Source organism: Oncorhynchus nerka, linkage group LG21, assembly GCF_034236695.1.
Source record: "Oncorhynchus nerka isolate Pitt River linkage group LG21, Oner_Uvic_2.0, whole genome shotgun sequence".
NCBI lineage: Eukaryota > Metazoa > Chordata > Actinopteri > Salmoniformes > Salmonidae > Oncorhynchus > Oncorhynchus nerka.
Genome location: NC_088416.1, coordinates 33,213,921 through 33,241,399, shown reverse-complemented (window position 1 = coordinate 33,241,399; position 27,479 = coordinate 33,213,921). Strand labels below are relative to the sequence as shown.

Genomic DNA, 27,479 nt, shown 5'->3' with positions numbered 1-27,479 from the left:
AGACGTGGGGAGGTTAAAGTCGCCCAGAACTGTGAGAGGTGAGCCGTCCTCAGGAAAGGAGCTTATCAAGGCATCAAGCTCATTGATGAACTCTCCGAGGGAACCTGGAGGGCGATAAATGATAAGGATGTTAAGCTTGAAAGGGCTGGTAACTGTGACAGCATGGAATTCAAAGGAGGCGATAGACAGATGGGTAAGGGGAGAAAGAGAGAATGACCACTTGGGAGAGATGAGGATCCCGGTGCCACCACCCCGCTGACCAGAAGCTCTCGGGTGTGCGAGAACACGTGGGCGGACGAAGAGAGAGCAGTAGGAGTAGCAGTGTTATCTGTGGTGATCCATGTTTCCGTCAGTGCCAAGAAGTCGAGGGACTGGAGGGGGCATAGGCTGAGATGAACTCTGCCTTGTTGGCCGCAGATCGGCAGTTCCAGAGGCTACCGGAGACCTGGAACTCCACGTGGGTCGGCGCGCTGGGACCACCAGATTAGGGTGGCCGCGGCCACGCGGTGTGGAGCGTTTGTATGGTCTGTGCAGAGAGGAGAGAACAGGGATAGACAGACACATAGTTGACAGGCTACAGAAGAGGCTACGCTAATGCAAAGGAGATTGGAATGACAAGTGGACTACACGTCTCGAATGTTCAGAAAGTTGAGCTTACGTAGCAAGAATCTTATTGACTAAAATGATTAAAAATGATACAGTACTGCTGAAGTAGGCTAGCTGGCAGTGGCTGCGTTGTTGACTTTGTAGGCTAGCTGGCAGTGGCTGCGTTGTTGATTCGGGGCTAGCTGGCTAGCTAGCAGTGTTGATTACGTTACGTTGCGTTAAAAGAACGACAATAGCTGGCTAGGTAACCTAGAAAATCGCTCTAGACTACACAATTATCTTTGATACAGAGACGGCTATGTAGCTAGCTATGTAGCTAGCTACGATCAAACAAATCAAACCGTTGTACTGTAATGAAATGAAATGAAAATGTGATACTACCTGTGGAGCGAGGCGGAATGCGACCGGGTTGTTGAGTTCTAATCGGCAGACGTTATTAGCTGTTGGCTAGCTAGCAGTGTCTCCTACGTTAAGGACGACAAATAGCTGGCTAGCTAACCTCGGTAAATTAAGATAATCACTCTAAAAGCTACACACTCTAAACTACACAATTATCTTGGATATGAAGACAGCAAAGACAACTATGTAGCTAGCTAACACTACACTAATCAAGTCGTTCAGTTGAGGGTAATAGTTTCTACAGTGCTGCTATTCTTATTGACTAAAATGATTAAAAATGATACAGTACTGCTGAAGTAGGCTAGCTGGCAGTGGCTGCGTTGTTGACTTTGTAGGCTAGCTGGCAGTGGCTGCGTTTGTTGATTCAGGGGCCAGCTGGCTAGCTAGCAGTGTTGATTACGTTACGTTGCGTTAAAAGAACGACAATAGCTGGCTAGGTAACCTAGAAAATCGCTCTAGACTACACAATTATCTACACAATTATCTTTGATACAGAGACGGCTATGTAGCTAGCTATGTAGACGGTGGGCGTTAGCTAGCTGGCTAGCTGCTGGGCAGATACGTTAGGACGACGAAATACGATAATTACGCAATTATCTTTGATACAAAGACGGCTATGTAGCTAGCTAAGAAGAAATTGCTAAGATTAGACAAATCAAACCGTTGTACTATAATGAAATGTAATGAAATGTAATGAAAAGTTATACTACCTGCAGACCGAAGTGCAGACCGAAGTGCGGATGCGACTGCTCACTCCAACCCGACTGCATGTAATCCATGCAAATCAACTACCTGTATCTTCATCCCTGTAATCCATCAACCCTGACAGTTCTATGACCTGTTGCATTCAACTGAGACATTGACACACTCAACCTACTGCGACTGTAGTTTTCTTGTGTCTTATTGTGGAATGGTTCGATTTTGGCAGATGAGATTACATTTATCAAATTGATGCATTTTTTGGGGGAGTTTGTAATAATCCGTTTCCCATTCATAAGACTCTACCTTCATGTTAGTTGCTGAAAGTTGAAACTCAAATGCTTTACTAAATGAGAGATTGTTTGAGGTTCCAGTGTTGCTGGTGTCTTCACATGTATGCTTGCCATTTTGTCAAGATCTGAATTTGTGGTTAATGGTAAAGCTACTGACTAGGTGTCACGCCCTGACCTTAGAGATCCTTTATTCTCTATTTTGGTTAGGTCGGGGTGTGACTACGGTGGGCATTCTAGTTTATTTATCTCTAGGTTGGCTTGGTATGGTTCCCAATCAGAGGCAGCTGTCTATCGTTGTCTCTGATTGGGGATCATATTTAGGCAGCCTTTTCCCACTGTTTGGTATGGGATCTTGTTTTTGTATTATAGCCTTTTGCACTACAAAGCTGCACGTTTGTTTTGTTACGTTACTCTTTATTTGTTTTGTTGCTGGTTCACATTAATAAATATGATGAACTCCTTCCACGCTGCACCTTGGTCCAATCCTTCCAACTACAAATGATACACTAGGCTAATGTGTCTAACATATTTGTGCTCTATATCCCACAACTGACCTAATTTTTATTCCTGTTCAGACATGTCCTAAATTAACCAAATACTGTCTACATTACAGTTTAGACATTGTGCTCTGGTTTTTAAACTGTGCAAGTGTCACGCCCTGACCTTAGTTATCTCTGTTTTCGTTATTATTTTGGTCAGGTCAGGGTGTGACGAGGGTGGGTATGCTTGTTTTGTCTTGTCTAGGGTTTTGTATATCTAGGGGTTTTATAAGTCGAGGTAAGGTATGGTGGCCTGAATTGGCACTCTAAATTCCAAGCATCTGCCTCTAACCCTAGGAAGCTCTTTGCCACCTTCTCCTCCCTCCTGAATCCTCCCCTCCCCCTCCTCCCTCTCTGCAGATGACTTCAATGTAGGGGCAAAGAAGGTCGACGACATCCGAAACGCTTAAGTATTAGACTGATGGTAAATGATTTATTCCAGGGTCAATGGGGCAATCACCAAGCACTTTGAGGAGGACGTGGGCACAAAGACATCTTTCTATGGGTTCACCACAAACACTATGAAGAATTCCCTCAATTCTTACAGAAAAGATGGCTTCACCAAGGGTCCCACAGGGACAGGTAAGAATTTGTGGGACAGGCTACAGCAGCGTTTCCCAAACTCTGGCCTCTGGACCTCAAGGGGTGCACGTTGTGGTTTATGCCCTAACACTACACAGTTGATTCAAATGATCAAAGCTTGATAATTAGTTTATTATTTGAATCAGCTGTGAAGTGCTAGGGCATAAACCAAAACATGCACCCCTTGGGGTCAAGAGGACCAAGTTTGGGAAACCCTGGGCTACAGTGTTGAATCCGGTCCATTTTAAAGTGTTAGGAATTTGTCATACTCTGAGTGGTTGTTTATGCAACTATTCCTTAAAGCTTTGACTATTCCCTATCTGCAGAGAGTCCGATATATCTTCATTCCGTCCAACGAACGTGACTATGTGATGATGTCAGCTGCTATCCAGGGTCTCACTGTCACCTCCGGTCATGACAAGGGGGACTGGTGAGTTGAGAGGGTCACATATGTGAAGCCCACATTAAGAAGAGTAGTACATTTGAACAGCATGATACAATGGTGTGTTGAAGTACTGTGGGCAAAGAAAGCGCAATGATCTTGCGCTTATGCTGGTGAATAGGCTTCTCAGCTGTAATTCAATTTATTACCACAAGATGGTGCTGTTGTATTTCTATGAATGTGGTGCGGTGTGCAATGGATAGAATCTTGTGAGTGGTGGTAGGGCTTAACGCATACAATTCACTTGATGATACTCATCTTTTTGTAAGCTCCCTTGCTATTGATATACTTTTTGACGTTCTTAATGGGACGTTTTTTCACCCCTTACTATATTTATCCCCTTAAACAGGTCCTCTCGATACTTTGGATTTAAAGCACCAGTTAAGCACTTTAAAATGCTTCATCCAGATTTTATTACATATGTAACGCAAAGGTAAGGGGACTCGTATTGCCAGGTTAAATTGAGACTTTTAGATCATTATTGTCTGCTTTTGACACTAATGACTGTTGGCTGTCAATGCTGCACAGGTTTCTGAAGTCTCCCCTGCTGAAGTACAGTCAGCTCTACATGCCCAGCACTGGTGCTCTGATGCTTCTGACCGCCCTGCACATGTGCGACCAGGTCAGGTCACATCACCACACGCTTTGCCCTTGGTCATCTATTGGTCACTGTTTAACCAACCAAGTGTCTAATGACATATGGCAACTTGGCCAGTATGGAAGTGATTTATTGGGAAACCATGACAACCTCTGTTTATAGTCCTGGTATAGACCCCATATACTGTTATTCCATATTGATTGTGTCAGATGTAATTCATTAACATAATCCTACAGAAACAGTAAATGTGGATTATAGTTAATGAACTTTTTTGTAGGGGTTGATATGTTTTTTTTTGTAAGGGAAAATCAAGTCTGAAATGTAAAAGTGGAAATTACAAACTTCAGAAGCCTTTTTAAATCTCAAACACAAAAGTATTTAATTTCCTGCTTTTCAGGAAAGTTCTACTGCAACAGGGTGATCAAATTAAGATCCTACATCTGTATTGAAGGCTAGATGGTGCTATACTGAAACAATGCATGCAAATATTTACACAGCTGACTGAGAATGCAATTCATGCATAAGTGAACAAATCACATACCTTCCTGCAGGTGTCTGCCTATGGTTTCATCACAAAAAACTTTGCAGACTTCTCTGACCACTACTGTGATGCTGCCCCTGTGCTTCTATGCCAATCACGACATGCAGATGGAGAGCTGGCTGTGGAAGGTACTGCATGCACGAAAAGTAATGTCACTGTACAAGAGGACAAAAGTAAAATGATGGACACTCAATTGTATTTTCATGTGAAAAGCCTTCCTTGAAATGAACTCCTATGTTTGCCATGGAGGTAGTCCCTCTGAAGGAGTGGCTGCTGGAGTTGTGTAGCGTCCTTTGTCATTAGTCTCACAGCAACATTAAAGGCCTTTGACGGTGTAAAGCCAAGCTCAGGTGTTCCAAGCGTCTGTTTGTGGGATCGGGCCTTCTTTGATCATTTGAACAACCCTTATCTTCTCTGTGAAGGCAGGTGCAGGGAGCCGAGACTATAGTCTCTTGGTCATTCCTCTTTCACATTTTCCTGCAATGCCTATTCTCATTAGAAACTGTCAGGTTTGACTGGGACTCACAATGAAAGCATTCACATTATGAAGCCAGCAGTCCATTCATGCCAACCTTTTTGTAAATGAGCTTTGACTTGCAGCCTCTTTGCCCAGTGCCTATCCAAGGATAGGTTACTCCAAGCCACAATAAAGACAAAGTGACACATTCTTGTGTCAAGCTTTGATCTGCTGAGCTATTGTTACATACATACATGGATCTCCAGTGTCTGTTATGAATGAAATCCTGATAATAGACTAGTGAATGCTGCTAGATTATGTAATTCACTGTAAAGGCAAGATAATGACCACTTGTAACAAATTGTACACATTTTTGGGGAAAGCTGTGTTATGGCAATTTTCTGCAACTGACAGCTGTGTAAAATGTTATGGGATGGCATCTTATGTGCAATTGTTATATTCTATCAGCAAATCTTTAATTTTACTACAAACCTAATTAAAGCTAGAGTCCTTAATTGAAACAATAGCAAAGCGATCAGCGGCCTCTATTTTGGTAAAAGCTGAGGGATGGGCCAGGAGAAACGTAACCAAATTGTAACTCAAATTCATAGAGCTATGGATGCAAGGACTGACCAGCCATGATATCAACATTATAGTTGTAACCATGTTTTGAGGCTATACAGTTTGTTTAAATACATTTACATTGTTTACAAACACATTTTTGGTTCTGATTGGGTACAACAGTTGAACTAAGCTCATAGGCATTTGTCATCTTCAATAATCAATTCGTATATATTAAAAATGTATGTACAACTAGGGATTCTGGCTTTAAAATGTAGTGTAGTGCATGTTATGTATTTATTTATATTATTTATTATTATTTACGTCATATCATTTCAAGTCGCACTGGCGCGAGTCGGGTCGCACAGCTCGTTCTTTTTGGAAGCGGAGGAGGGGAAAGCGGGGACAGAGGACCGTGGGAGGGACGAACACATTCTGGATTGGATCTGACGGAGCAAGTGACAATGTAGCGGAGTCTGGCTTTCGCGTCGGAGTTGGAAAATATTGCATCAAATTATCCAAACTTTAATGTATTTTTATATTTCACATATATTTGTGATGAGTAGGTTATGTGTTTACTGGACATAAGAGGAGTACTAAGATTCGCTTTTTGTGGGAGACTTAACTCAAAATTACTTTCCTTGAGTTATTGGAAGGCTACGATTACTTTTGCTTGGACCTTGGAAGGCTCTCTGAAAACTGCCACCTTGACATGTATTCCCGTTTTCTAACATGCAACAACAACACTGTATAAGGTAAGACAAATGTGAATTCAATCGTTATAATTATGGATAAGACAGGAATGGCCCCTACCGACAGGCTCGGGAAACTAGTGTTGCTAGTTAAGAAGTTCAGTCCGAAGGTCGCTAGCACACTACTTAGCTTTGTTAGCTAGCTAGCCATGTTATTTTAGTGAACGAAGCAACCGCGAGATTGGAAAGTAGATGCTAGCCAAAGTGATAGGCTTGCTACATATGGAGTAAAAGCTACTAGCTAATGGTATTTTTCATTTCATAATAACCCAGTCCAGTTCAAGTTGCATTGCACGTTTGCGCCATGCTTTGTAATGTGTCTTATTTATGGATAGTTATTACTCAATTATAAAAGTATCTTACAGTTGGATGAACAATAAATAACTAGGTATATTTCTAAAAACACATTATTGGCAATAAATGATCCATAATCTAAAACCTACATCATGGTGTAGTTCTCCATTGGGACCAGTGAATAAAGTTGCACCCCATCACCAGCTACACACTCCAACCTCTCAAACACACATTCATATTGTGTGACCCCTTGAAGCATGAAAAGACTGGCTAATGGCCTTGGTGGGGGAAGAGGAGGATATGATCACTGTTATTGGGAATGACAGCTTTGCTTACGCCCTGTGCACCTCTTTGGGTGTGTGGTGTACTGAGACTGCCAGGTTATGTAATGTAGCAAGTTATGTTCACACAAAAGAACAGTGCAGACTGCAGACCTGTGCTGTGCAGACACCATCTCATTAGTGGGATCCTGCTGTGCACACTGTGAACTTTCTCAAAACGGTGTATGTTTACATAGCAACACTTTGCTGTACATGAATTTCCTGGCCAGGCTTATCTGAACTGGGTAGAGGAGGAGACGATGAATATGACGAGTAGCCTCTCTAGCCCAGTTAGCCACCATTCATGTTTCTATTAGACAGCTCTGCAAACGTTATGTCAATATGTTTGTTATACTCACCAAATATGGAGTTTCACTGAGCAACTATCCTCATTTACTGCCTTCACATGTACTTCCAAAAAGGTTGAAATAAATGTTTTATCAATGATATTTTGGGATACTGTACTCCTGCTGTATCAGCTGACCTGGTTGAAATAAATGTTTGGCCTGCAATTCAGGGCGTTCCTGATATTCCTGCATCTGCAGGAACCCTCTTTATACTATTGGTATATTTTTGTTAGGACAGGCAGGACTCCAGTACAGTAAGTGGGGTTAATGCACAATAATGTTGGATGCCAGCCAATAAACTGACCTGTGCGGCAACAGTAGCTAGCTAGCCATACACCGGTAGATGGTGTCGCCCTGGCGAGGCAGCCAGGCGGGAGTGAAGGACACTGTGTACTCAGCTTGGCCTGCAGTCCTAAGAACCGGTACACAGCACACTGTGTGCCAGCGTTCATGTGCTTGCTAGTTAGCTTGGGTATTCCTGCATCTGCAGGAACCCTAGCTAGCGTTAGTTAACGACACTGTGTGCTTGCTAGTTAGCGAGCTATTGGTATATTTTAGCGGGAGTTAGGACAGGCAGGAGGCGCTTGTTTATTCCAGTGCATAGGAGTCGGGTGACACAGTAGTAGCAAGATAGCACAGTGGGGTTAAATGTCACTCCCACAATAATGTTGGATGCCAGCACTGTTTCTCACAGATCTGTTGGTATTTGGTATTTTATTAATCCCCTTAATCCCAGTGGCAGGTCATAGGTAAAAAAGAAGGTACAGGGCCTAGAGAACTGCCCTGCGCTACACCACACTAGAGTAGCTATTTTTCGATGCCGATTATTGGAGGACCAAAAAAGCCATACCGATTAATCACCGATTGTTATAAAATAATAATAATAATTTAATAGTAAAAATATATATACATATTTGGTGTCACTTAATATGATACAGAAATAAAAATCAATTTAGCCCTGAAACATGCAACAAAACAAAGGAGATGATCGTGGACTTCAGGAAACAGCAGAGGGAGCACCCCTATCCACCTGACAGCAGCGGAGAAGGTGGAAAGTTTTAAGTTCCTCAGCAAAAGCCACATCACAGACAAACTGAAATGGTCCACTCACAGACAGTGTGGTTAAAGGCGCATAGGCTTGAAGTCATAAACAGTGCTTCTTCAACCTCAGGAGGCTGAAGATATTTGGCTTGTCACCAAAAAGTAAAAAAAACTGTTGCATATTTTGACTCTGCGTGCAATGAACATGTTCAAGAGAAATGACACAATTTCACCTGGTTAATATTGTCCTGCTAGCTAAACTGGATTAGTAGTTATAACTATTTGTATTTAGCTATACCTTTGATTATGATTGATTGTAACAGTATAGCTTTTTTTATAAGATAAGTTTAATGCTAGCTAGCAATTTACCTTGGCTTCTACTGCATTCGCGTAACAGGCAGGCTACTCGTGGAGTGCAATGGTTAGAGCGTTGGACTAATTAACTGTGCGATTGCAAGATTGAAACCCCTGAGCTGACAAGGTGAAAATCTGTCGTTTTGCCCCTGAACAAGGCAGTTAACCCACAGTTCCTAGGAAGTCATTGAAAATAAGAATGTGTTCTTAACTGACTTGCCTAGTTAAATAAAAGTTATACATTTAAATGTTTTATTGAAAAATAAATAATAATAATCGGAAATCGGCGCCCAAAAATACCGATTTCTGATTGTTATGAAAACTTGAAATCGGCCCTAATTAATCGGCCATTCCGATTAATCGGTCAACCTCTAGTACATACAGGGCGTGACGGGAGTAAATTACAATAGTTTCCCAGTGAAAACCCTTATTTGGTGAATAACGAACGTGTTTTGACATTATAACGCTTGCTGAGCTGTCTAATGGGGAATGGATGGTACTGTAGCTAACTGAGCTGGAGAGGAGACTCATCATATTCATTGTCTCCTCCACTGCCCACTTACTGGTTAAGGGGATCGTGAACACATCACAGTTTGCGTTATTGTACTTTCATGCACAAGTTCCATCTAATTCTGCTACCATCTTAAGTGAAACAAATATAGGTAAATTGTTTAAAAGCAACAAACACTCCTAAACTAGGCTACTTCTTGCTCTCATTTCTCTCAACTGTTCTTGGCCATTGGGCTGGAAGAGTTTAAGTAGCCTCCAATTCAAATTGCATTTGATACATGGTCAAGCATTGAAAACCTTATCTCAGAGCCTCAGGGAAAACTGTAAATAACACCAGCTCACTTGCTGAAAAGGCTCTAAAAAAATGTCAGTCATCCTCTATGGGCAAGTTGCTCTCTCATGAATCATTTGTCCATAAAGTCCTGGTATGGACTGCAGTCATTAAACCATATTTTTTTCTCATAAATTGCACTGTTTACCAGCCTTGTTGTTGTTGAGGGGGATGGATAGCATAGGCTACTTAATTTCATCTCAGATATTTACTGCTCACCATGAATTGAAGTGACAACGATGCGTATTTATGTATATGAGTGAGATGTTCATTTTGTGAGGAGATTCTTAGAGTGTTTCAGGATATTACTCCCTCCCTCACTGTTTCAGTTTCCTGAGAGATAAAGGGCACTCCACTGATTTTTCCTGTAAGGGCAAGCCGGGTTAAAAATGAAAAAAGATCATAGGCACGCTGGACTTTGGCAAATAGTTTTTTCTTCCCAGTTTTTAATATTTTGATTAATTTCCAAATGAATAAGCCCGTAGTATTCGGGTTGAATTTTGTTGAAGCATGGTAAAAACCCTGTTGCTGTTCTTTGGATTGGAGCTTCCTTGGGGTTACACGCTTTTTGACGGCCTTGCTTTGGTTTCTCCTCCATGTTCACTATAGCCATATGGGCATTGAAAGACTTGCATGTCTGTGTGGGTTGTCCAGTATTGAGTCTGGACTATGATATAGCCTATTAACCCAACTGTTATACTCGTTTTCTCTTTTCTCAGGTTCTGGCCTGCTGGTTCATGCGGCTCCATTGCAGCCTTCTCTGTGCTCTGACCACAGCACCTGCCGGGGCCCTCAAGCACATAAATGGTAGCTCCACACAACTCCAACCCCTGACACATTCGGTACAATAAAATATTTAGTAAATAAAGACCGAAAGAAAGTTGAACAGGAAATTTAAGCAGCAAAAGAGATTTTCCGTCTCTCAGGCTTCCCTTGACTTGGCATCCGTAACCGGACTGGGAGTTGAGACCGCTGATTTGAGGCTGTGAGTGTCCTCCCCTCTACTGCTTCACATTCCCTCACCTGTCAGCTGTGTGTGTTTCTGTGAGGACAGTAACTCTGAGGTAGGTTGATGCGGCTGTGCCTTAGCATGGCGCTGTGAGGAAGCCGCTGCCTGGACTCTGGACGGACGCCAGTGAAGCGCTTACACACCTTGGACCATCATGGGGAAGGAGCAGGACCTACTGCAGGCCGTCAAGACCGGAGACCTGCCCTCCACTCAGAAACTACTGGCCAAGCTCAAAGCCAGCCGAAACAGTGAGTCCTTAAGTTACCCTTAAATCTTAAATCTCATAGCCAGATGTATTTTAGCTCGCTGAAAGGCTGAGGGAGTGTGCAGTGCAATACATCTCCGTTATGTTTATTTGCCCAAGCTTTGGGATTATTGGCAGATGGCGCCTAAGTAAGACAATTAGATGTACGCACAGTCAGAAATCTCTTCCTCTGGAGGCAGTAAGGCAATCGGTAACATGCTTAAACAAGCAGTTTGCTTAGTTCTGTCTGCTGCTGCTGATGCCACACCTGTCATAACTACTAAACGTCTCCCAAATCAATAGATCCTGCTAAACGTCTACGCCAGTGATTCTCTAACAGGAGAAGGCTAGTCGAGCCAGCGGAAATCGACAGTTCTCAGTTGTTCAGACATGATTCAAAAGCCAGTGTTTGCTATCTAACTGACTCATCAACCAGTTTCTTGCTGGTTGACTCAATATTTCAACAAATTACATTTCAGTCATTTAGCAGATGCTCTTATGCAGACCAACATACAGGAGCAAATCGGGGTAAGTGCTTTGCTCGTCAGATCTTTCACCTAGTTGGCTTGGGGATTCCAACGCTCTTAACTGCTAGGCTACCTGCCGCCCCACACAGTTATGTGTATTGTCTTTCTCATGAAAAGGTGATCAACTCTGTTATTGGATTATGAGAAAGATGGCCTACCTTTTACAAAGTGGAGTGTTGTAGCTAATCCTATTGAATGTAGAGTGATCCTTATGTTCAGTGATTGAGTGTGTTTGTTCATGGGAGCTGTGCTGAGAGGAGGTGAGTGCTCTCAATTCTCTACTCTGAGGTCAAGCTTCAGGAACTTAACTACAGAAGACGCTGAGCCTCAGCTAAAGCTTTGGGGAAATCTATCCCTTTGGATTAGCCAGGCCAGCTCCAATCCAGCCCTTATGATGATGGCGCACTAATGAACTCTCTCTCTCGGGAAACTGAAAGCTTATCCACATTCTCCCCGGGTTTTAATTCACTGGACCATAAGCTTACGGCCGTCTATATCGTCTCCCTTGAGAGGGACACTTTCTATCCCCAGAGTTGCTATCCGCTGTATGAGGGTTTGTGGATGGGGTGGGTGGGTTCCCACTTGCAGACCCCCATCACAAATGCCTCAAAGGTCTGAGGGGAGGGGGAGGGGGGGGCTCAGTTGCCTCTTCTTGAGCTATCAAGTCCTCCGATCTTTCTGCTCTCAAAAGCTGTTATCTCCAACTACAATGGTATATCAACTGCAGTTTACTGCACCTTTATCCTTCTGCTCTTCCAATCACTAAATTCACCTACTGGCATAGTTTACAAACACAAAGACCATTACTCACACACCCAGGAGGACGTTTTCTCTGACTATGAGTGTTGATGTGTTCTCAGAGGCCTATGTAATTACTAAAATGACAGTGGGCGGCTGTTTAGAGGCTGTTTTTCCACAACCACAATGCCACAAGGTGCAAGACGTTCTGGAGGACTCCTGTATTTAGTTGCTTCTCTCTGCTCGTTCACTGTAGAGATAGTGTCCGACATTGAGTTCAACATGACACCACACAGCACAGTGACTGAGAGAACTGAGAGCCCCAGGCCAGGAGGTTGGGCTGCTTTATCATTGTGAAAACCTATCACCCTCTGTGCTATTCTGGACCCTCTTTTGGCTCTAAACAAACATGAATTGCTGTGACCCAGAGGGGAGAGATGATGGGATATGAGGGATGGGAAGAGTTAAGTGGTCTCAGTGTACCCTGTGTTTTTCCTGTGTTTATCAAATTCAGCAGACTATTATATTGTAAGAATTGTGGACATAAGGTGTAATTACACTATAAAGGTCTCTTTGTCTGCCGTGGGGTTGTGAACTCTGTCAAGCGTTCATATTAAAGGGCAACTCCCACTTTTCAACCTAATTTTCATTATATCCTGCACAATACCAGTGTAAACATACAGCTGCACCATTGAGAGCATCTTGACTGGCTGCATCACGCTTGGTATGACAACTGCTTGGCATATGACCGTAAGGTGCTACAGAGGGTAGTGCATATGGACCAGTACATCACTGGGGCCGAGCTCCCTGCCATCTAGGACCTCTATACCAGGCAATGTCAGTGGAAGGCCGTAAAAATGGTCAGACTCCAGCCATCTAATTCATAGACTGTTCTCTCTGCTACTGCACGGCAAGTGGCACCAGAGCGCCAAGTCTGGGACCCAAAGGCTCCTGAACAGCTTTCTAACCCCGAGCCATAAGGCTGCTAATCAAATGGCTTCCCTGACTATTTGCATTGACCCCTTTTTTATTTGCACTGACTCTCTTGCACCGGCTCACTCACTGGAATCTACTCACACATACTACACTGACACTGGCACCGGCTCACTCACTGGAATCTACTCACACATACTACACTGACACTGGCACCGGCTCACTCACTGGAATCTACTCACACATACTACACTGACTCTCTGGCACCGGCTCACTCACTGGACTCTACTCACACACACTGACACTGGCACCGGCTCACTCACTGACTCACTGGCACCGGCTCACTCACTGGAATCTACTCACACATACTACACTGACACTCTGGCACCGGCTCACTCACTGGAATCTACTCACACATACTACACTGACACTCTGGCACCGGCTCACTCACTGGACTCTGACACTCACACTCACTGGAATCATACTACACTGACTCTCTGCACTCTGGCTCACTCACTGGACTCTACTCACACATACTACACTGACTCTCTGGCACTCACGGCTCACTCACTGGACTCTACTCACACATACTACACTGACTCTCTTGCACCGGCTCACTCACTGGACTCTACTCACACATACTACACTGACTCTCTGGCACCGGCTCACTCACTGGACTCTACTCACACATACTACACTGACTCTCTGGCACCGGCTCACTCACTGGACTCTACTCACACATACTACACTGACTCTCTTGCACCGGCTCACTCACTGGACTCTACTCACACATACTACACTGACTCTCTTGCACCGGCTCACTCACTGGACTCTACTCACACATACTACACTGACTCTCTGGCACCGGCTCACTCACTGGACTCTACTCACACATACTACACTGACTCTCTTGCACCGGCTCACTCACTGGACTCTACTCACACATACTACACTGACTCTCTGGCACCGGCTCACTCACTGGACTCTACTCACACATACTACACTGACACTCTGGCACCGGCTCACTCACTGGACTCTACTCACACATACTACACTGACTCTCTGGCACCGGCTCACTCACTGGACTCTACTCACACATACTACACTGACTCTCTTGCACCGGCTCACTCACTGGACTCTACTCACACATACTACACTGACTCTCTTGCACCGGCTCACTCACTGGACTCTACTCACACATACTACACTGACACACACACAGGCTACATCCGACTACATACGCTCACACACACAACACACATGCATATTGATGCCAAACACACACTCAGGCATAGACAGACTTTCGTACTCTTCACATACGCTTCTGCTACTCTGTTTATTATCTATTCTGATTGCCTAGTCACTTTTACCCCTACCTACATGTACACATTACCTCAACTACCTCTTACCTCTGCACATTGAGTATGTTTACATGCACACTAATAATTAGATATTAAACAGATTATTTTAGATGATGCAATAGTCATGTAAACACCTTACTCTGCTTATCTTAATCGACGTAAGGTCAGAATCTAAGTAAGCATACACCGATTAAAACTCCTGGTTTTCTGATCAACCTTTCAAATGATTTGGACACGTAAACACCTTAATCGGCGTTCCAGCAGTGTATTTGATCTGCCCATGTGCGAGCACCAGCCGAGCGAGCCTCCTTTATTTACACGAGTGAAGTGTGTTCGGAACAACAATGTATGTGTCTTAGAAGTCATTTTCACATACAAACTTGATCAAATATGCTTACCAAAATAACATGTTCGCCGTGGTAGGACGTTTATTTTGATTGTCGATTTTCTGCATTTATCAGTTTCACCAGGTAGCCTGATTTCAGATGTGTCCATGTAAACAAGATTATTAGGGAAATCGTTCCTCTTGCAAAGCATGTAAACATTTTAATCAAACTATTCATCTGACTATCCACAGTAACCGCACTCATTGACTCTGTACCGGTACTCCTTGTATATAGATTTGTTATTGTTATTTTGTGTTACTATTTCCTTGTAATTTTTTTTGCTAATTTGTCTTACTTTTTAGTTCTGCATTGTTGGGAAAGGGGTTGTAAGTAAACATATCATGATAAAGTCTACACTGGTTGTATTCAGCGCATGTGACTGATTTGTTTTGTGGAAACAAATATAAAGTTCTACACAATGACATCAATGTTTAAATATTTAAAAACGGTGATTTTCAAACACTGAGGCCATCATTGTAAATAAGAATTTGTTCTTAACTGACTTGCCTAGTTAAATATATATTTTTAGATTTGTGGTGACGTGGGGAGCAAGGAAATAACCTCCCTTGGGCTCGAAACTCGTTGCAGGTTTAAACCCTTAAAATCCGTTTTTACTTTTAATCCTATAATGTGACAGAGAATCATGTTTTTATTAAATTTCTAATGATCTTTTTACCACAGATCATAGAAACGAGCTGTTTTCACATACAGTTGAAGTCGGAAGTTTACATACACCTCAGCCAAATAAATTTAAACTCAGTTTTTCACAATTCCTGACATTTAATCCAAGTAAAAATTCCCTGTTTTAGGTCAGTTAGGATCACCACTTTATTTTAAGAATGTGAAATGTCAGAATTATTTATTTCAGATTTCCACAATAAGTTGGGTGAATTTTGGCCCATTCCTCCTGACAGAGCTGGTGTAACTGAGTCAGGTTTGTAAGGCCTCCTTGCTCTCATACGCTTTTTCAGTTCTGCCCACAAATTTTCTATAGGATTGAGGTCAGGGCTTTGTGATGGCCACTCCAATACCTTGACTTTGTTGTCCTTAAGCCATTTTGCAACAACTTTTGAAATTTGATTGTCATTTTGGAAGACCCATTTGCGACCAAGCTTTAACTTCCTGACTGATGTCTTGAGCTGTTGCTTTGATATATCCACATAATTTTCCAACTCATGATGCCATCTATTTTGTGAAGTGCACCAGTCCCTCCTGCAGCAAAGCACCCCCACAACATGATGCTGCCACTAGAGGTCGACCGATTATGATTTTTCAATGCCGATACCGATACCGATTATTGTAGTTCCAAAAAAAAAAACGATAGCGATTAATCAGCCGATTTAAAAAATAATAAATACAAAAAATACATTTTTAAAAATGTATTTATTTGTAATAATGACAATTACAACAATACTGAATGAACACTTTTATTTTAACTTAATATAATACATCAATCAAATTAATTTAGCCTCAAATAAATAATGAAACATGTTCAATCTGGTTATAATAATACAAAAACAAAGTGTTGGAGAAGAAAGTAAAAGTGCAATATGTGCCATGTAAAAGAGCTAACTTTTAAGTTCCTTGCTCAGAACATGAGAAAATATGAAAGCTGGTGGTTCCTTTTAACATGAGTCTTCAATATTCCCAGGTAAGAAGTTTTAGGTTGAGGTTATTATAGGAATTATAGGATTATTTCCCTCTATACCATTTGTATTTCATATACCTTTGACCATTGGATGTTCTTATAGGCACTTTAGTATTGCCAGTGTAACAGTATAGCCTCTGTCCCTCTCCTCGCCCCTATCTGGGCTCGAACCAGGAACACATCGACAACAGCCACCCTCGAAGCATCGTTACCCACCGCTCAGTCAGAGAGCTCTATCAAATATCAAATCATACACTTAATTTTAACATAGTAACACACAGAAATACGAGCCTTAGGTCATTAATATGGTCAATTCCGGAAACTATCATTTCGAAAGACAAAAAAACGTTTATTCTTTCAGTGAAATACTTAACCGTTCCGTATTTTATCTAACGGGTGGCATCCATCAGTCTAAATATTCCTGTTACATTGCACAACCATCAATGTTATGTAATAATTACGTAAAATTCTGGCAAATTAGTTCGCAACGAGCCAGGCGGCCCAAACTGTTGCATATAGCCTGACTCTGCGTGCAATGAACGCAAGAGAAGTGGCACAATTTCCCTAGTTTAATATTGCCTGCTAACATTAATTTATTTTAACTAAATATGCAGGTTTAAAAATATATACTTGTGTATTGATTTTAAGAAAAGCGTAGATGTTTATGGTTAGGTACACATTGGTGCAACAACAGCGCTCTTTTTGCGAATGTGCTTGTTACATCACCTGTTTGGCGAAGTAGGCTATGATTCAATGATAAATTAACAGGCACCGCATCAATTATATGCAAATGAGGACAAGCTAGATAAACTAGTAATATCATCAACTATGTGTAGCTAACTAGTGACTATGTTAAGATTTATTGTTTTTTATAAGATATGTTTAATGCTAGCTAGCACCTTACCTTGGCTCCTTGCTGCACTCGCATAACAGGTAGTCAGCCTGCCACGCAGTCTCCTCGTGAAGTGCAATGTAATCGGCCATGATCATTGTCCAAATATGCCAATTACCGATTGTTATGAAAACTTGAAATCGGCCCTAATTAATCGGCCATTCCGATTAATCGGTTGACCTCTAGCTGCCACCCCCGGGCTTCACGGCTGGGATGGTGTTCTTCGGCAAGTTTTAATGACTCCAACCTAAGTGTATGTAAACTTCCGACTTCAACTGTACGTAGACAGGTTTGGTGCCTGAGATTATGAATATGACTTTGAAAAGTGGCGGAATTGCCCTTTTATCACGGGATGCTCTTGTGGCCCCTACACTCCAGGCTGGGCTGGAGTTGCCTCAGCCAGCTGACAGGCCTGCCGTGCTGCTTGGGTCTGCCCCCAAGTCCCTGAGGAGATTCCTAGAGACTGTCGGATTACCCTCTCCCTTTGTTTTGCCTCTCGCCCATCCCAATTTATCACCTTATACGGTACGTGTGGCTCAGCTATTGTTATGAGCTACTACCCAGCCCATTGAAGGGATTGGGGACAGTCATTACCCCCGCCATCAGGTTTCCACAAACAAACACATCACACAACCGTTTCTCTGACATCTGGTACCTCAGGTCTCTGCCTCACCCAATCCACTCCCTCCCATATGGTGCTCAACCAGATTAAGGGGAATTACGGGTCGGGCTGGGATGACAAAGAAAGGTCCAACGTAGTGGGGCTTCCTCTTCTTTCTCCGACATGGCAGAGTCAGCCAAACTAAACCCTTAACAGGCCCCCGGTGAGCCAGCAACAGCGCGGTGTGAGTTCTGTGTCCCACGTCTCATGGTCAAAGAGTCTCAGGAACGGTGGGATGTAGCCAGGTCAGTTGGCTCAGAGACACACGTTCGGACTCTGACCTCTTTCTCTCACTCTGGCCACAACAGAATGAGGGACCCAGGTTGGAATGTTTAGGAATTTGTTTGAAGAGGTTAAGTGTGTGATAATATAGACAAAATCCATGTGTTAATCCTGTCTAACTCATTTTCATTACATCCCCTAGACATCAGATACCACAAATCCCTTTGTTTTTTAGTTGCATTGGTTTTTCCCCCCATTCTGTGGATTTGGCTTTGTTCAGAGCTGCCACAATTAAAACATTTTTAAAACGCTTTGTCTGAGATTGACATTTGGTATATTGGAATATGGGAGCTGTTAGAATAACAGAGGATCACATGTTTGTGTGCTGTATGTAGTAAAGGTTGACCGATTAACCGGAATGGCCGATTAATTAGTGCCGATTTCAATTTTTCATAACAATCGGAAATCGGTATTTTTGGGAGCCTATTTGACAATGTTTTTTTTGTTTTTTTACACCTTTATTTAATCTTTATTTAACTAGGCAAGTCAGTTAAGAATACATTCTTATTTTCAATGACGGCCTAGGAACGGTGGGTTAACTGCCTCGTTCAGGGGCAGAAAGACAGATTTTCACCTCATCAGCTCGGGGGATCCAATCTTGCAACCTTACAGTTAACTAGTCCAACGCAATAACGACCTGCCTCTCTCGTTGCACTCCACAAGGAGACTGCCTGTTACGCAAATGCAGTAAGCCATGGTAAGTTGCTAGCTAGCATTAAACTTATCTTATAGAAAACAATCAATCATAATCACTAGTTAACTACACATGGTTGATGATATTACTAGATATTATCTAGCGTGTCCTGTGTTGCATATATTCTGACTGAGCATACAAGTATCTAAGTATCTGACTGAACGGTGATAGGCAGAAGCAGGTGCGTAAACTTTCATTCAAACAGCACTTTTGTGCATTTTGCCAGCAGCTCTTCGTTGTGCGTCAAGCATTGCGCTGTTTATGACTTCAAACCTATCAACTCCCGAGATGAGGCTGGTGTGACCGAAGTGAAATGGCTGGCTAGTTAGCGCATGCTAATAGCGTTTCAATCTTCACTCGCTCTGAGCCTTGGGGTGGTTGTTTCCCTTGTTCTGCATGGGTAACGCTGCTTCGATGTGGTGGCTGTTGTCGTTGTGTTGCTGGTTCGAGCCCAGGGAGTAGCGAGGAGAGGGACGGAAGCTATACTGTTACACTGGCAATACTAAAGTGCCTATAAGAACATCCAATAGTCAAAGGTTAATGAAATACAAATGGTATAGATGGAAATAGTCCCATAATAACTACAACCTAAAACTTCTTACCTGGGAATATTGAAGACTCAAGTTAAAAGGAACCACCAGCTTTCATATGTTCTCATGTTCTGAGCAAGGAACTGAAACGTTAGCTTAGCTGTCTTACATAGCACATATTGCACTTTTACGTTCTTCTCCAACACTTTGTTTTTGCATTATTTAAACCAAATTGAGCATGTTTCATTATCTACTTGAGGCTAAATAGATTTTATTGATGTATTATATTAAGTTAAAATAAGTATTAATTCGGTATTGTTGTAATTGTCATTATTACAAATACATTTATTTATTTTTTAAAACGGCCGATTAATCGGCATCGGCCTTTTTGGTCCTCCAATAATCGGTATCGGAATTGAAAAATCATAATCGGTCAACCTCTAGTATGGAGCTACTCATTTGTCCTGTATTATAAAGTCAATATTTAAAACTGATGTTGGTTTCCATCATGGTTTTTTACCTCCGGCCTCTATTTGAAAGTCCAACATATTCAAGCTGATAAGGTTTCATTTGTGTTTTTATGCCAAGAAATATTTCACAGCTTGTTGCCCAATTAGACCTACAAAGCTTGGGGAAATGGTTTGATGTTAGGTGTGCATCCATGCAAACCCCCAGGAATTGGGAGTGAAACCCCCCTGGCGTATAACATCGCCATCTGTCTGTTTTAAACGTAAGTGTGCCACACACTGCATTATTATTGACCAGAGGGAGCGGTGTTCCGTATTGAAGACCATCAATGTCCCATTATCGGCGTCTCGTAAAACTGTTGGGCCACAATGAAAGGCAGGGCCGTTAAGAGAGCCCCAAACAAAACGTCCAGCGCGGCGGTGGTGTCTGTGGGGATTCTTCGGGAGGGAGCAGCTGTCAGCCTCCCCAGGCCAGTGATAGGCTTCTAAGGAGCCCACTGTGACTGTCTATTGGTCGCCGGGCCACTCGCCCATACCGCAGCCATGGTTTATTCATGACTTTCTGTTCAAACAGAGCCAGCCCACCCAAACACCCAATCCAGTCCCTTCATTCCACTTACTTACTACTCCTGCCGCCTTGTGCTAGCTAGAGGCAGGAATAAAATCTGGGGCATCATGACACAGACAGGCACACAACCTCCTCCTTCCCTCCACGACAGAGGCATCACAGTGTTGAACTATTGAACTTACAATAATTCTGGGAAAAGCTCAATCCATTTACAGTTTAGTCATTGCCAGTATAGTACTTCTTGCTACTGGCAAAAAGGAATGAGCTAGAGTTCACTTGATCTGAATATTGTACCCGTTTTTCTAGTTTCCATCCCAACATACTAGATGTTTTGCATATAGACTTGACCTTGTTTCACGCAAACAAAACATATCATTTGCTCCGTCATCTGCTAGTTTTTATGGTTGAAGTTCAACAGAATATTATGCGTTCACCTTCACCATTGCACCTTCCTCTCCCATGTCACAATGCCTCAAATACAGCTCAGGATAATGAGAAGGAAATTTCCACTTTCTTTTCAGACTGGGCATATTGATGGGAAAGTGTTAAAACCTTTTAGACAGACCGTGAAATTCTGTCTCTGTACTGAAGCCGCCGGTGTTTGCCAGTCAACTCTACCGTTGGTGTGCTAAATGTTTAATTGGCTCGCTAAACAGACAGGTCCCATAGACCTTGTAAAGGAGGTCAGTTAGCCCATGCCTCAGAAGAGGAAGAAGCACTGGTCTGTGTTGGAATGGGGCCCTTCAGGACCTCTAGCTGTCTGGTCTCTGACGTAAGTGGAAAGAGAAGAAACCCAAATGGGAAAAGCAAAGGTTATTGTTACCAGAGTGGTCTACCTATGACCCTTTGTCAAGTGTTCTGTTTTCTACTGGGTTGGATCACAGACAAGCTAGCCAACATTTATCGAAGCACTTCTTAGTTTTACTCATCTAAGACCAAGAATAATCTATTAGCACAGCCTCAAGGATATCTCTTGCCTTGGACATTTGGGAAACTGCTGAACGTCTATTGAACTTTGTTTCATGTCTCTCTTTAACCATCCTTTAATTTTTGTTGATGAGTACCAGATTTACTGGAATTAAAAGGGTGGGGGTCTTTCAAAACCACCCGTTACAGCAGATACCAATGTCGATGATACAACAAACGTTGGAATGCACTACCATATTTACAAAGAAGTTGAATGACATTGCCCTAATTTGTATGTTAGTTCATGCATATGCTTGTAAGGATGTGTGTAGTCTGGGGGGTTTGGGGGTGTATGTTAGGTCATGCATGTGCTTGTAAGGATGTGTGTAGTCTGGGGGGGGTTGGGGGCGTATGTTTTTGTTTATTATGTAAGCTTTGTTCAGCAGAATGGGCTCTTTTTGTTTGTTGCTTATCTCTGCCAGTCTGTTAACACAGCATCAGATGTACAGCTTTCACAATGTCTCATCATTGACATTGCCTGACTGAACAACCATAAGATTTTAAGATATGACTGATTGATCACCTCTTTGGAAAATGTATTAAATCTTAATCTTTATACAGTCAAGATTAGAATGACATTTTGGATGTCACGTCATGGTATTTCCACATAGAAACAACATAGAAATGTAGGCTCATATGCACATATCTCTCTACCTCTTATGGCTCAAGGCTGGCTTTACACATTCACATTTTGACACGTGCGTAATAGTGGAAAGCTGATATTCTGACTGCAGTTTTTTTTCCACAAGGCACCAGTTCAGAGCTTTTATAGTACCCTTCCTGTTGAGGGCCTTAATGACTCAGCCTTCAGGCAGGATGTGACTGGAGCATAGGCCCAGGTGCACTCTGAACTGGAAAAAACGGAACATTTAAGATGCAGTTTCACGCTGACAAAAAGCTAAGGCACCAAACGGACAACAGAACAGTATGACTTATGGCTCCCTGCTGTGTACTCCTTGGTCTTATCAAGGTTTCAGTTATTTTCCCCCAAATCCCTCCCGCTCCGTCTGTGCCAACCATTGTCCAAGACACGACATAGCAGCACAGTGCGTCTGAATGCAGAAAAAGAATAGGAGGGATGATGTCATGTTGTAGGAATGTGTACCCCACAAGGAAACCTCCGATCTGTTTTCTGGAACAGGAATCTGACTCCTCTTGTGAAATTACAGTTTGGCTTAAGCCGAAGACTGAGAAGAAAGTTTTGGTGTAGAGGACAAAGAGAAGGGTAAGAGGCCTCGGAACTTTCCAACAGAACTGTTACTATTCTGCCCTCCAGGAGTCTGAGGCGACTTCAAACAGGACTTTGGGTTTAGAGGAGAGAAAAGTCTAGCTTTTGTCATGGAGATGAGGAAATGTGGTCTCGGCTGCGGTACTGATATCGAAGAGGAGAGAAGCAGAGCTGTCAAAAGGGAAAGTTGCTGGTATCTCTCCCTGGGCTGTTCATCTGTCACCTTATCTCCATTACTGTAAGTGGAGGCCTGATGCACCTCACCCACACTGACCGCAAACGGACATGGTTAGTCACATGCTTTACTCTGTCAGGAGGAGAGGGGAGTTAGTACTGGGGAAGTAAGTAGATGAAAGTTTGGCGCCGCTGGAGAGAAAAAGTCCATTATGAACAAAGGGTGGGGTGTGGAGTTTCCTCTTATCCTGTGACCAAAAAGTGTGGAGTGTCCTGGTGCGTCTGTTAAGCTTAAAGAGGAAGAGGCATGAACTCACACACACACACACACACACATTCATATTTGCTGTCCTCCACCCCTCAAGACAAAAACAATGCAATGTTTGTTTTCTTTTTTTACCCAAGGAACATTCTCCATGCTGGGAAAAGTATCTCATTAAGGGCTTGGTTCTTCGTGTGTGCAGTCAGTTGTCACAGGGGTGCAGGTTTAAATGCATACCTCCTTGGCAAGCTCTTCCAAGAGGACTCTAGAGTCAGCCACTACATCATCAACTGGCCATTAGGCCTCCCATTAGGGCCTGCCTCTAATCAGCTATAATCATTAGGGCCTGGTCTCTGGGCCCTCCATTTCTGTCACAAACATCGGAGTGATACACAGAGGTGAAGTGTCCCGTTTAGCATTCCTGCAGGTCAGTGTGAGTTAGGCCCTGTCAGCAGCTTCCGGCTGGATCAACACAGAGCTACTATAGTGTGTGTGTGTGTCTGTCCTGTCCTGTCTGTCTTGGCTGGCTGGCTCTCTTTTCATTAGCCTCTGCTGATTCTGGCCCCATGACAAACAGCAACCAAAAACAATCCAGACCACTCCTCGTGTCATCATCTTATTATAGATGAGATGTTCATCCATCCAGAAAAAGGACCCATGTCCATTTTGTGCATGTTTTCATCTGTTTAGTGTTCACTTCAAGCCAACTGCATGTCTTGTGTTTCAAAGGGTGTTTCAAAGAGAAATAAAGAAGACAAAGTGGTCTTTGTGTAATCTTCTGCATGTATCGTATACAAACATCACTGTTAATTTCCTCTCAGATGTTGTAATGCTGGTGTCATGCACCTGCCTCTTCATTAACCCCACCCCCCAGCCCATATGGGTCTGTATGGCAGAAACCCCCATCAGGACGATTATGTCACCCTGCTGTTCTTCTTTCATCTGAATATGTGTCTCTTTCTTTAATAAAACCTGCCGTATGTGTCACACCCCCAAGCCCTATTCTCTGTGGACGCCCAGCTGGGCAGAGACACAATGCAACTCACGCAGGTCATTTGCATGCGTGGCGCTCCATTGCGTCAGCTGTCTAATGGGCCTCAACAGGGAGAACGACCAGGGACCTTATCTCCGCTCCCACAGCCAGCCCCCCCCCCCCCCAAGGTTTCCAGGAAGGCTCTGTCTGGCCTGGGAACAAATGACAAAGTGAATGATTGTTAGCTCAATTAGTACCTCGTCTCAAATGTTTTACTGTCTTTTAGTGTTTGTGTGCGATCCTCTGGCAAATTCTCAGAATTCTCAGGAAAAGAGAATTGGATGAATAATTTGGGTCAGAGCAATAGCTGCACCCATTAGACAAAGAATTTGGACCTCTCTTTGGGGACAGTGCTGAATATGAACTCAGTTCAGCGTTTAGTCTCAGGGTCATTGTGAGGTTTAGGGCATATTACAGTCTTGGTGGGTTAGTGGAGCTCTCAGCATGGCAGCAGTGGGTATATGATATAATCACAGCGGTGAGTCAGTATCTGTGTCCATGGCTCTTCTCCAGGCACTGCTTCAGCACTGGGGCTTAGGCCTACAATCTCCGCCATGCGTCCGGTGCAGATAACGCCACAGCACATCACAGTCCAGCAGGTCCAGAGTGAAGCCATAGGATTATCCCCCAAGGTGGTGCAGCGGTTTCCCCCTGCTACACCAGATGTGTTGTAGCTGCTCTTCCTGTTGGTGGACATTAAGGACTGATCCCATTTAGTCGACTGTTTGGTCGATAGGCTGTTGGTCGACCAAGATTTCTTTAGTCGAGCTGTAGAAAATAATAATAATAATTTAATTGTGTACAAGACATGTCTGATTTGTGCATGTCTGAGTTAACTAATCTATTGTAGAGGCCGTGGGGATGGCACAGTCCATCAGTCTAAGACGTTCTTCTAGAATTGTATATGTTTATATTAGGTAAGAACAATGGTGTAACACTAATAAAAATCATATGGACGGCGCAATAAACACTGAAGTTCTGTAGTGGTCACTGCAGCAATGGGGAGCCCCATCACCTGTGAACCCTGGGGAGCCCCATCACCTGTGAACCCTGGGGAGGGGAGCCCCATCACCTGTGAACCCTGGGGGGAGTCCCATCACCTGTGAACCCTGGGGAGCCCCATCACCTGTGAACCCTGGGGAGCCCCATCACCTGTGAACCTGTGGGAGCCCCATCACCTGTGAACCCTGGGGAGCCCCATCACCTGTGAACCCTGGGGAGCCCCATCACCTGTGAACCCTGGGGAGCCCCATCACCTGTGAACCCTGGGGAGTCCCATCACCTGTGAACCCTGGGGAGCCCCATCACCTGTGAACCCTGGGGAGCCCCATCACCTGTGAACCCTGGGGAGCCCCATCACCTGTGAACCCTGGGGAGCCCCATCACCTGTGAACCCTGGGGAGCCCCATAACCTTTGCAGTGTTGACATTACATAGGAGAATACAGAGCTTGTGTCCCTCCCAGCTATGACTGGTATGTCCTTATGTTTAAGATAAGAAAATCCCTTCAATGTACAGGTCTAGTCTGTTTTCTAATGTTTGCTTCCTTCAAAATAGTCTCAGGTGCATTAACTCTTTTGGCCTAATGAATTGACTGAGGTGCAGAGACACGTAGTTGAGACAGATGTTTCCCTTTTCATGGCATTTTGGGTTAACCCTCTCTGGTGATCCTTTTAAGACAATATAGGATGTGGTTAAGGAAATTACCCCTCTTTCTATTTTGGTTTGGATGACCAATCTATTGTTGGTTTTCTACGCAGGACGTTGGGTCCAGTTTTTGTTGTCTTTATTTGTATAGTACCAGAATCCTCAAACGGGTCAAATGTATAATTCTTTGGAATTTTTCTCACATTTTCAAACAGCACATTTATATTTTCCAACGGGGCTATACATTTGGGTGAGGTTTTCTCTCTCGCCTGAGTAGCCTCGTTTCACTGCCAAAAATCTAATTCAACCATCTAGTGTTCAGCGAAATAACAACACAATGTCAAATACAGGTAGCCTAGTCAAATAAATAACATCTAATCACATTAACTGTTACTCTCTCGCGGGAAACCTTCACTCTTGCGTAGACATTTAGAAACGAAACATGACAATTTGAAAAATAAGCCACAGGAGTTTTTTGAGCGAGAATAAAGATGACTTGCGAGTAGTAAGACATGTATAAAAGCAACAGATAGCATTAATAAGAAGGGGCTAGAAGAGTCTTATATGGTGAGCTACCGAGTGGCTAGGACAGGCAAGCCCCATACTATTCTGGAGGACTTAATTCTTCCTGCTACCGCGGATATGGCTGGGACAATGCTGGGGGAATAGTCCCAAACTATACAGACAATTACTTCATCTAACAACACTGTTTCACGACACATCAGTGACATGGCAGGAGATTTTTTTGAAACAATTACTGCTTCGCATACAAGCCAGTGAATTATATGTATTACAGCTGGATGAGTCATCAGACGTGGCGGGCCTGGCACAGCTCCTGGTATATGTCCGTTACGTTTATGGGTGGTCAATTAAGGAAGACATCCTCTTCTGCAAACCACTGTAAACCAGGACAACAGGAGAGGATCTTTTTTAAGTACTGGACAGCTTTGTGACATCAAATGGACTTTGGTGGTCAAGATCTGTGATGATGGCGCAAACATCATGACAGCAAGACATAGTGGAGTGGTAACGCACGTGCAAGCAGTTGCTCCCAATGCCACTTGGGTACACTGCAGCATCCACCGAGAGGCTCTTGCTGCCAAGGGAACGACTGACACTCTCCATCTCCACCCCTGATGTGTAAATGCGATACCCTAGGAAGGAGACGGCTCAGATGCGCACAGTGGAGACCTGGTCTGGACTTTCCACCTAAACACCTCCCGGAGCACTCTCGCGACCACCCCGTGAGAGCCCTCTGTTGCCATGAAATAGTGGGGTTATGATGAGCTAACCAGGGAAGGCCCAGTACCACGGGAAATGTAATAGAGTCAATGAGAAAGAGGCTGATTCTCTCCTCGTGACTCCCCTGCGTCACTATGGCCAGGGAGATAGTGGCTTCCCTGATTAGCCCGGACCCCAATGGTCGACTATCCAGAGCGTGCACTGGGAAAGGTCTAGCCACAGGGATAATGGGGATCATAAGACTAAGAGCGAGCGCTCTGTCAAAAAAAATCCCAGCTGCGCCTGAATCGACGAGCGCCTTATGCTGGGAATGCGAAGAAAA

At 43.5% G+C, this 27,479-nt stretch overlaps 2 protein-coding genes across 8 annotated transcripts in view; both read left to right on the top strand.

The window, feature by feature from the left end:
* Positions 1–2,995: 2,995 nt before the first annotated feature.
* Positions 2,996–5,043, top strand: LOC115110695 (alpha-N-acetylgalactosaminide alpha-2,6-sialyltransferase 2-like). The gene is given in 6 exon segments (XM_065006780.1): positions 2,996–3,118; positions 3,445–3,548; positions 3,910–3,993; positions 4,089–4,182; positions 4,710–4,762; positions 4,764–5,043. Coding segments are annotated over 6 exon segments (483 nt in total). The 5' UTR covers positions 2,996–3,088; the 3' UTR covers positions 4,882–5,043.
* Positions 5,044–6,132: 1,089 nt separating this feature from the next.
* Positions 6,133–27,479, top strand: part of LOC115110910 (caskin-2-like) — a 147,811-nt gene continuing 126,464 nt past the window's right edge. For all 7 annotated transcript variants that reach the window (XM_065006636.1, XM_065006640.1, XM_065006639.1 and 4 more), the window contains exons 1-2: positions 6,133–6,472; positions 10,386–10,923. In XM_065006636.1, coding sequence (XP_064862708.1) covers positions 10,830–10,923 — 94 coding nt within the window. In that variant the 5' untranslated portion in view covers positions 6,133–6,472; positions 10,386–10,829. The remainder of the gene's footprint in view (positions 6,473–10,385; positions 10,924–27,479) is intronic.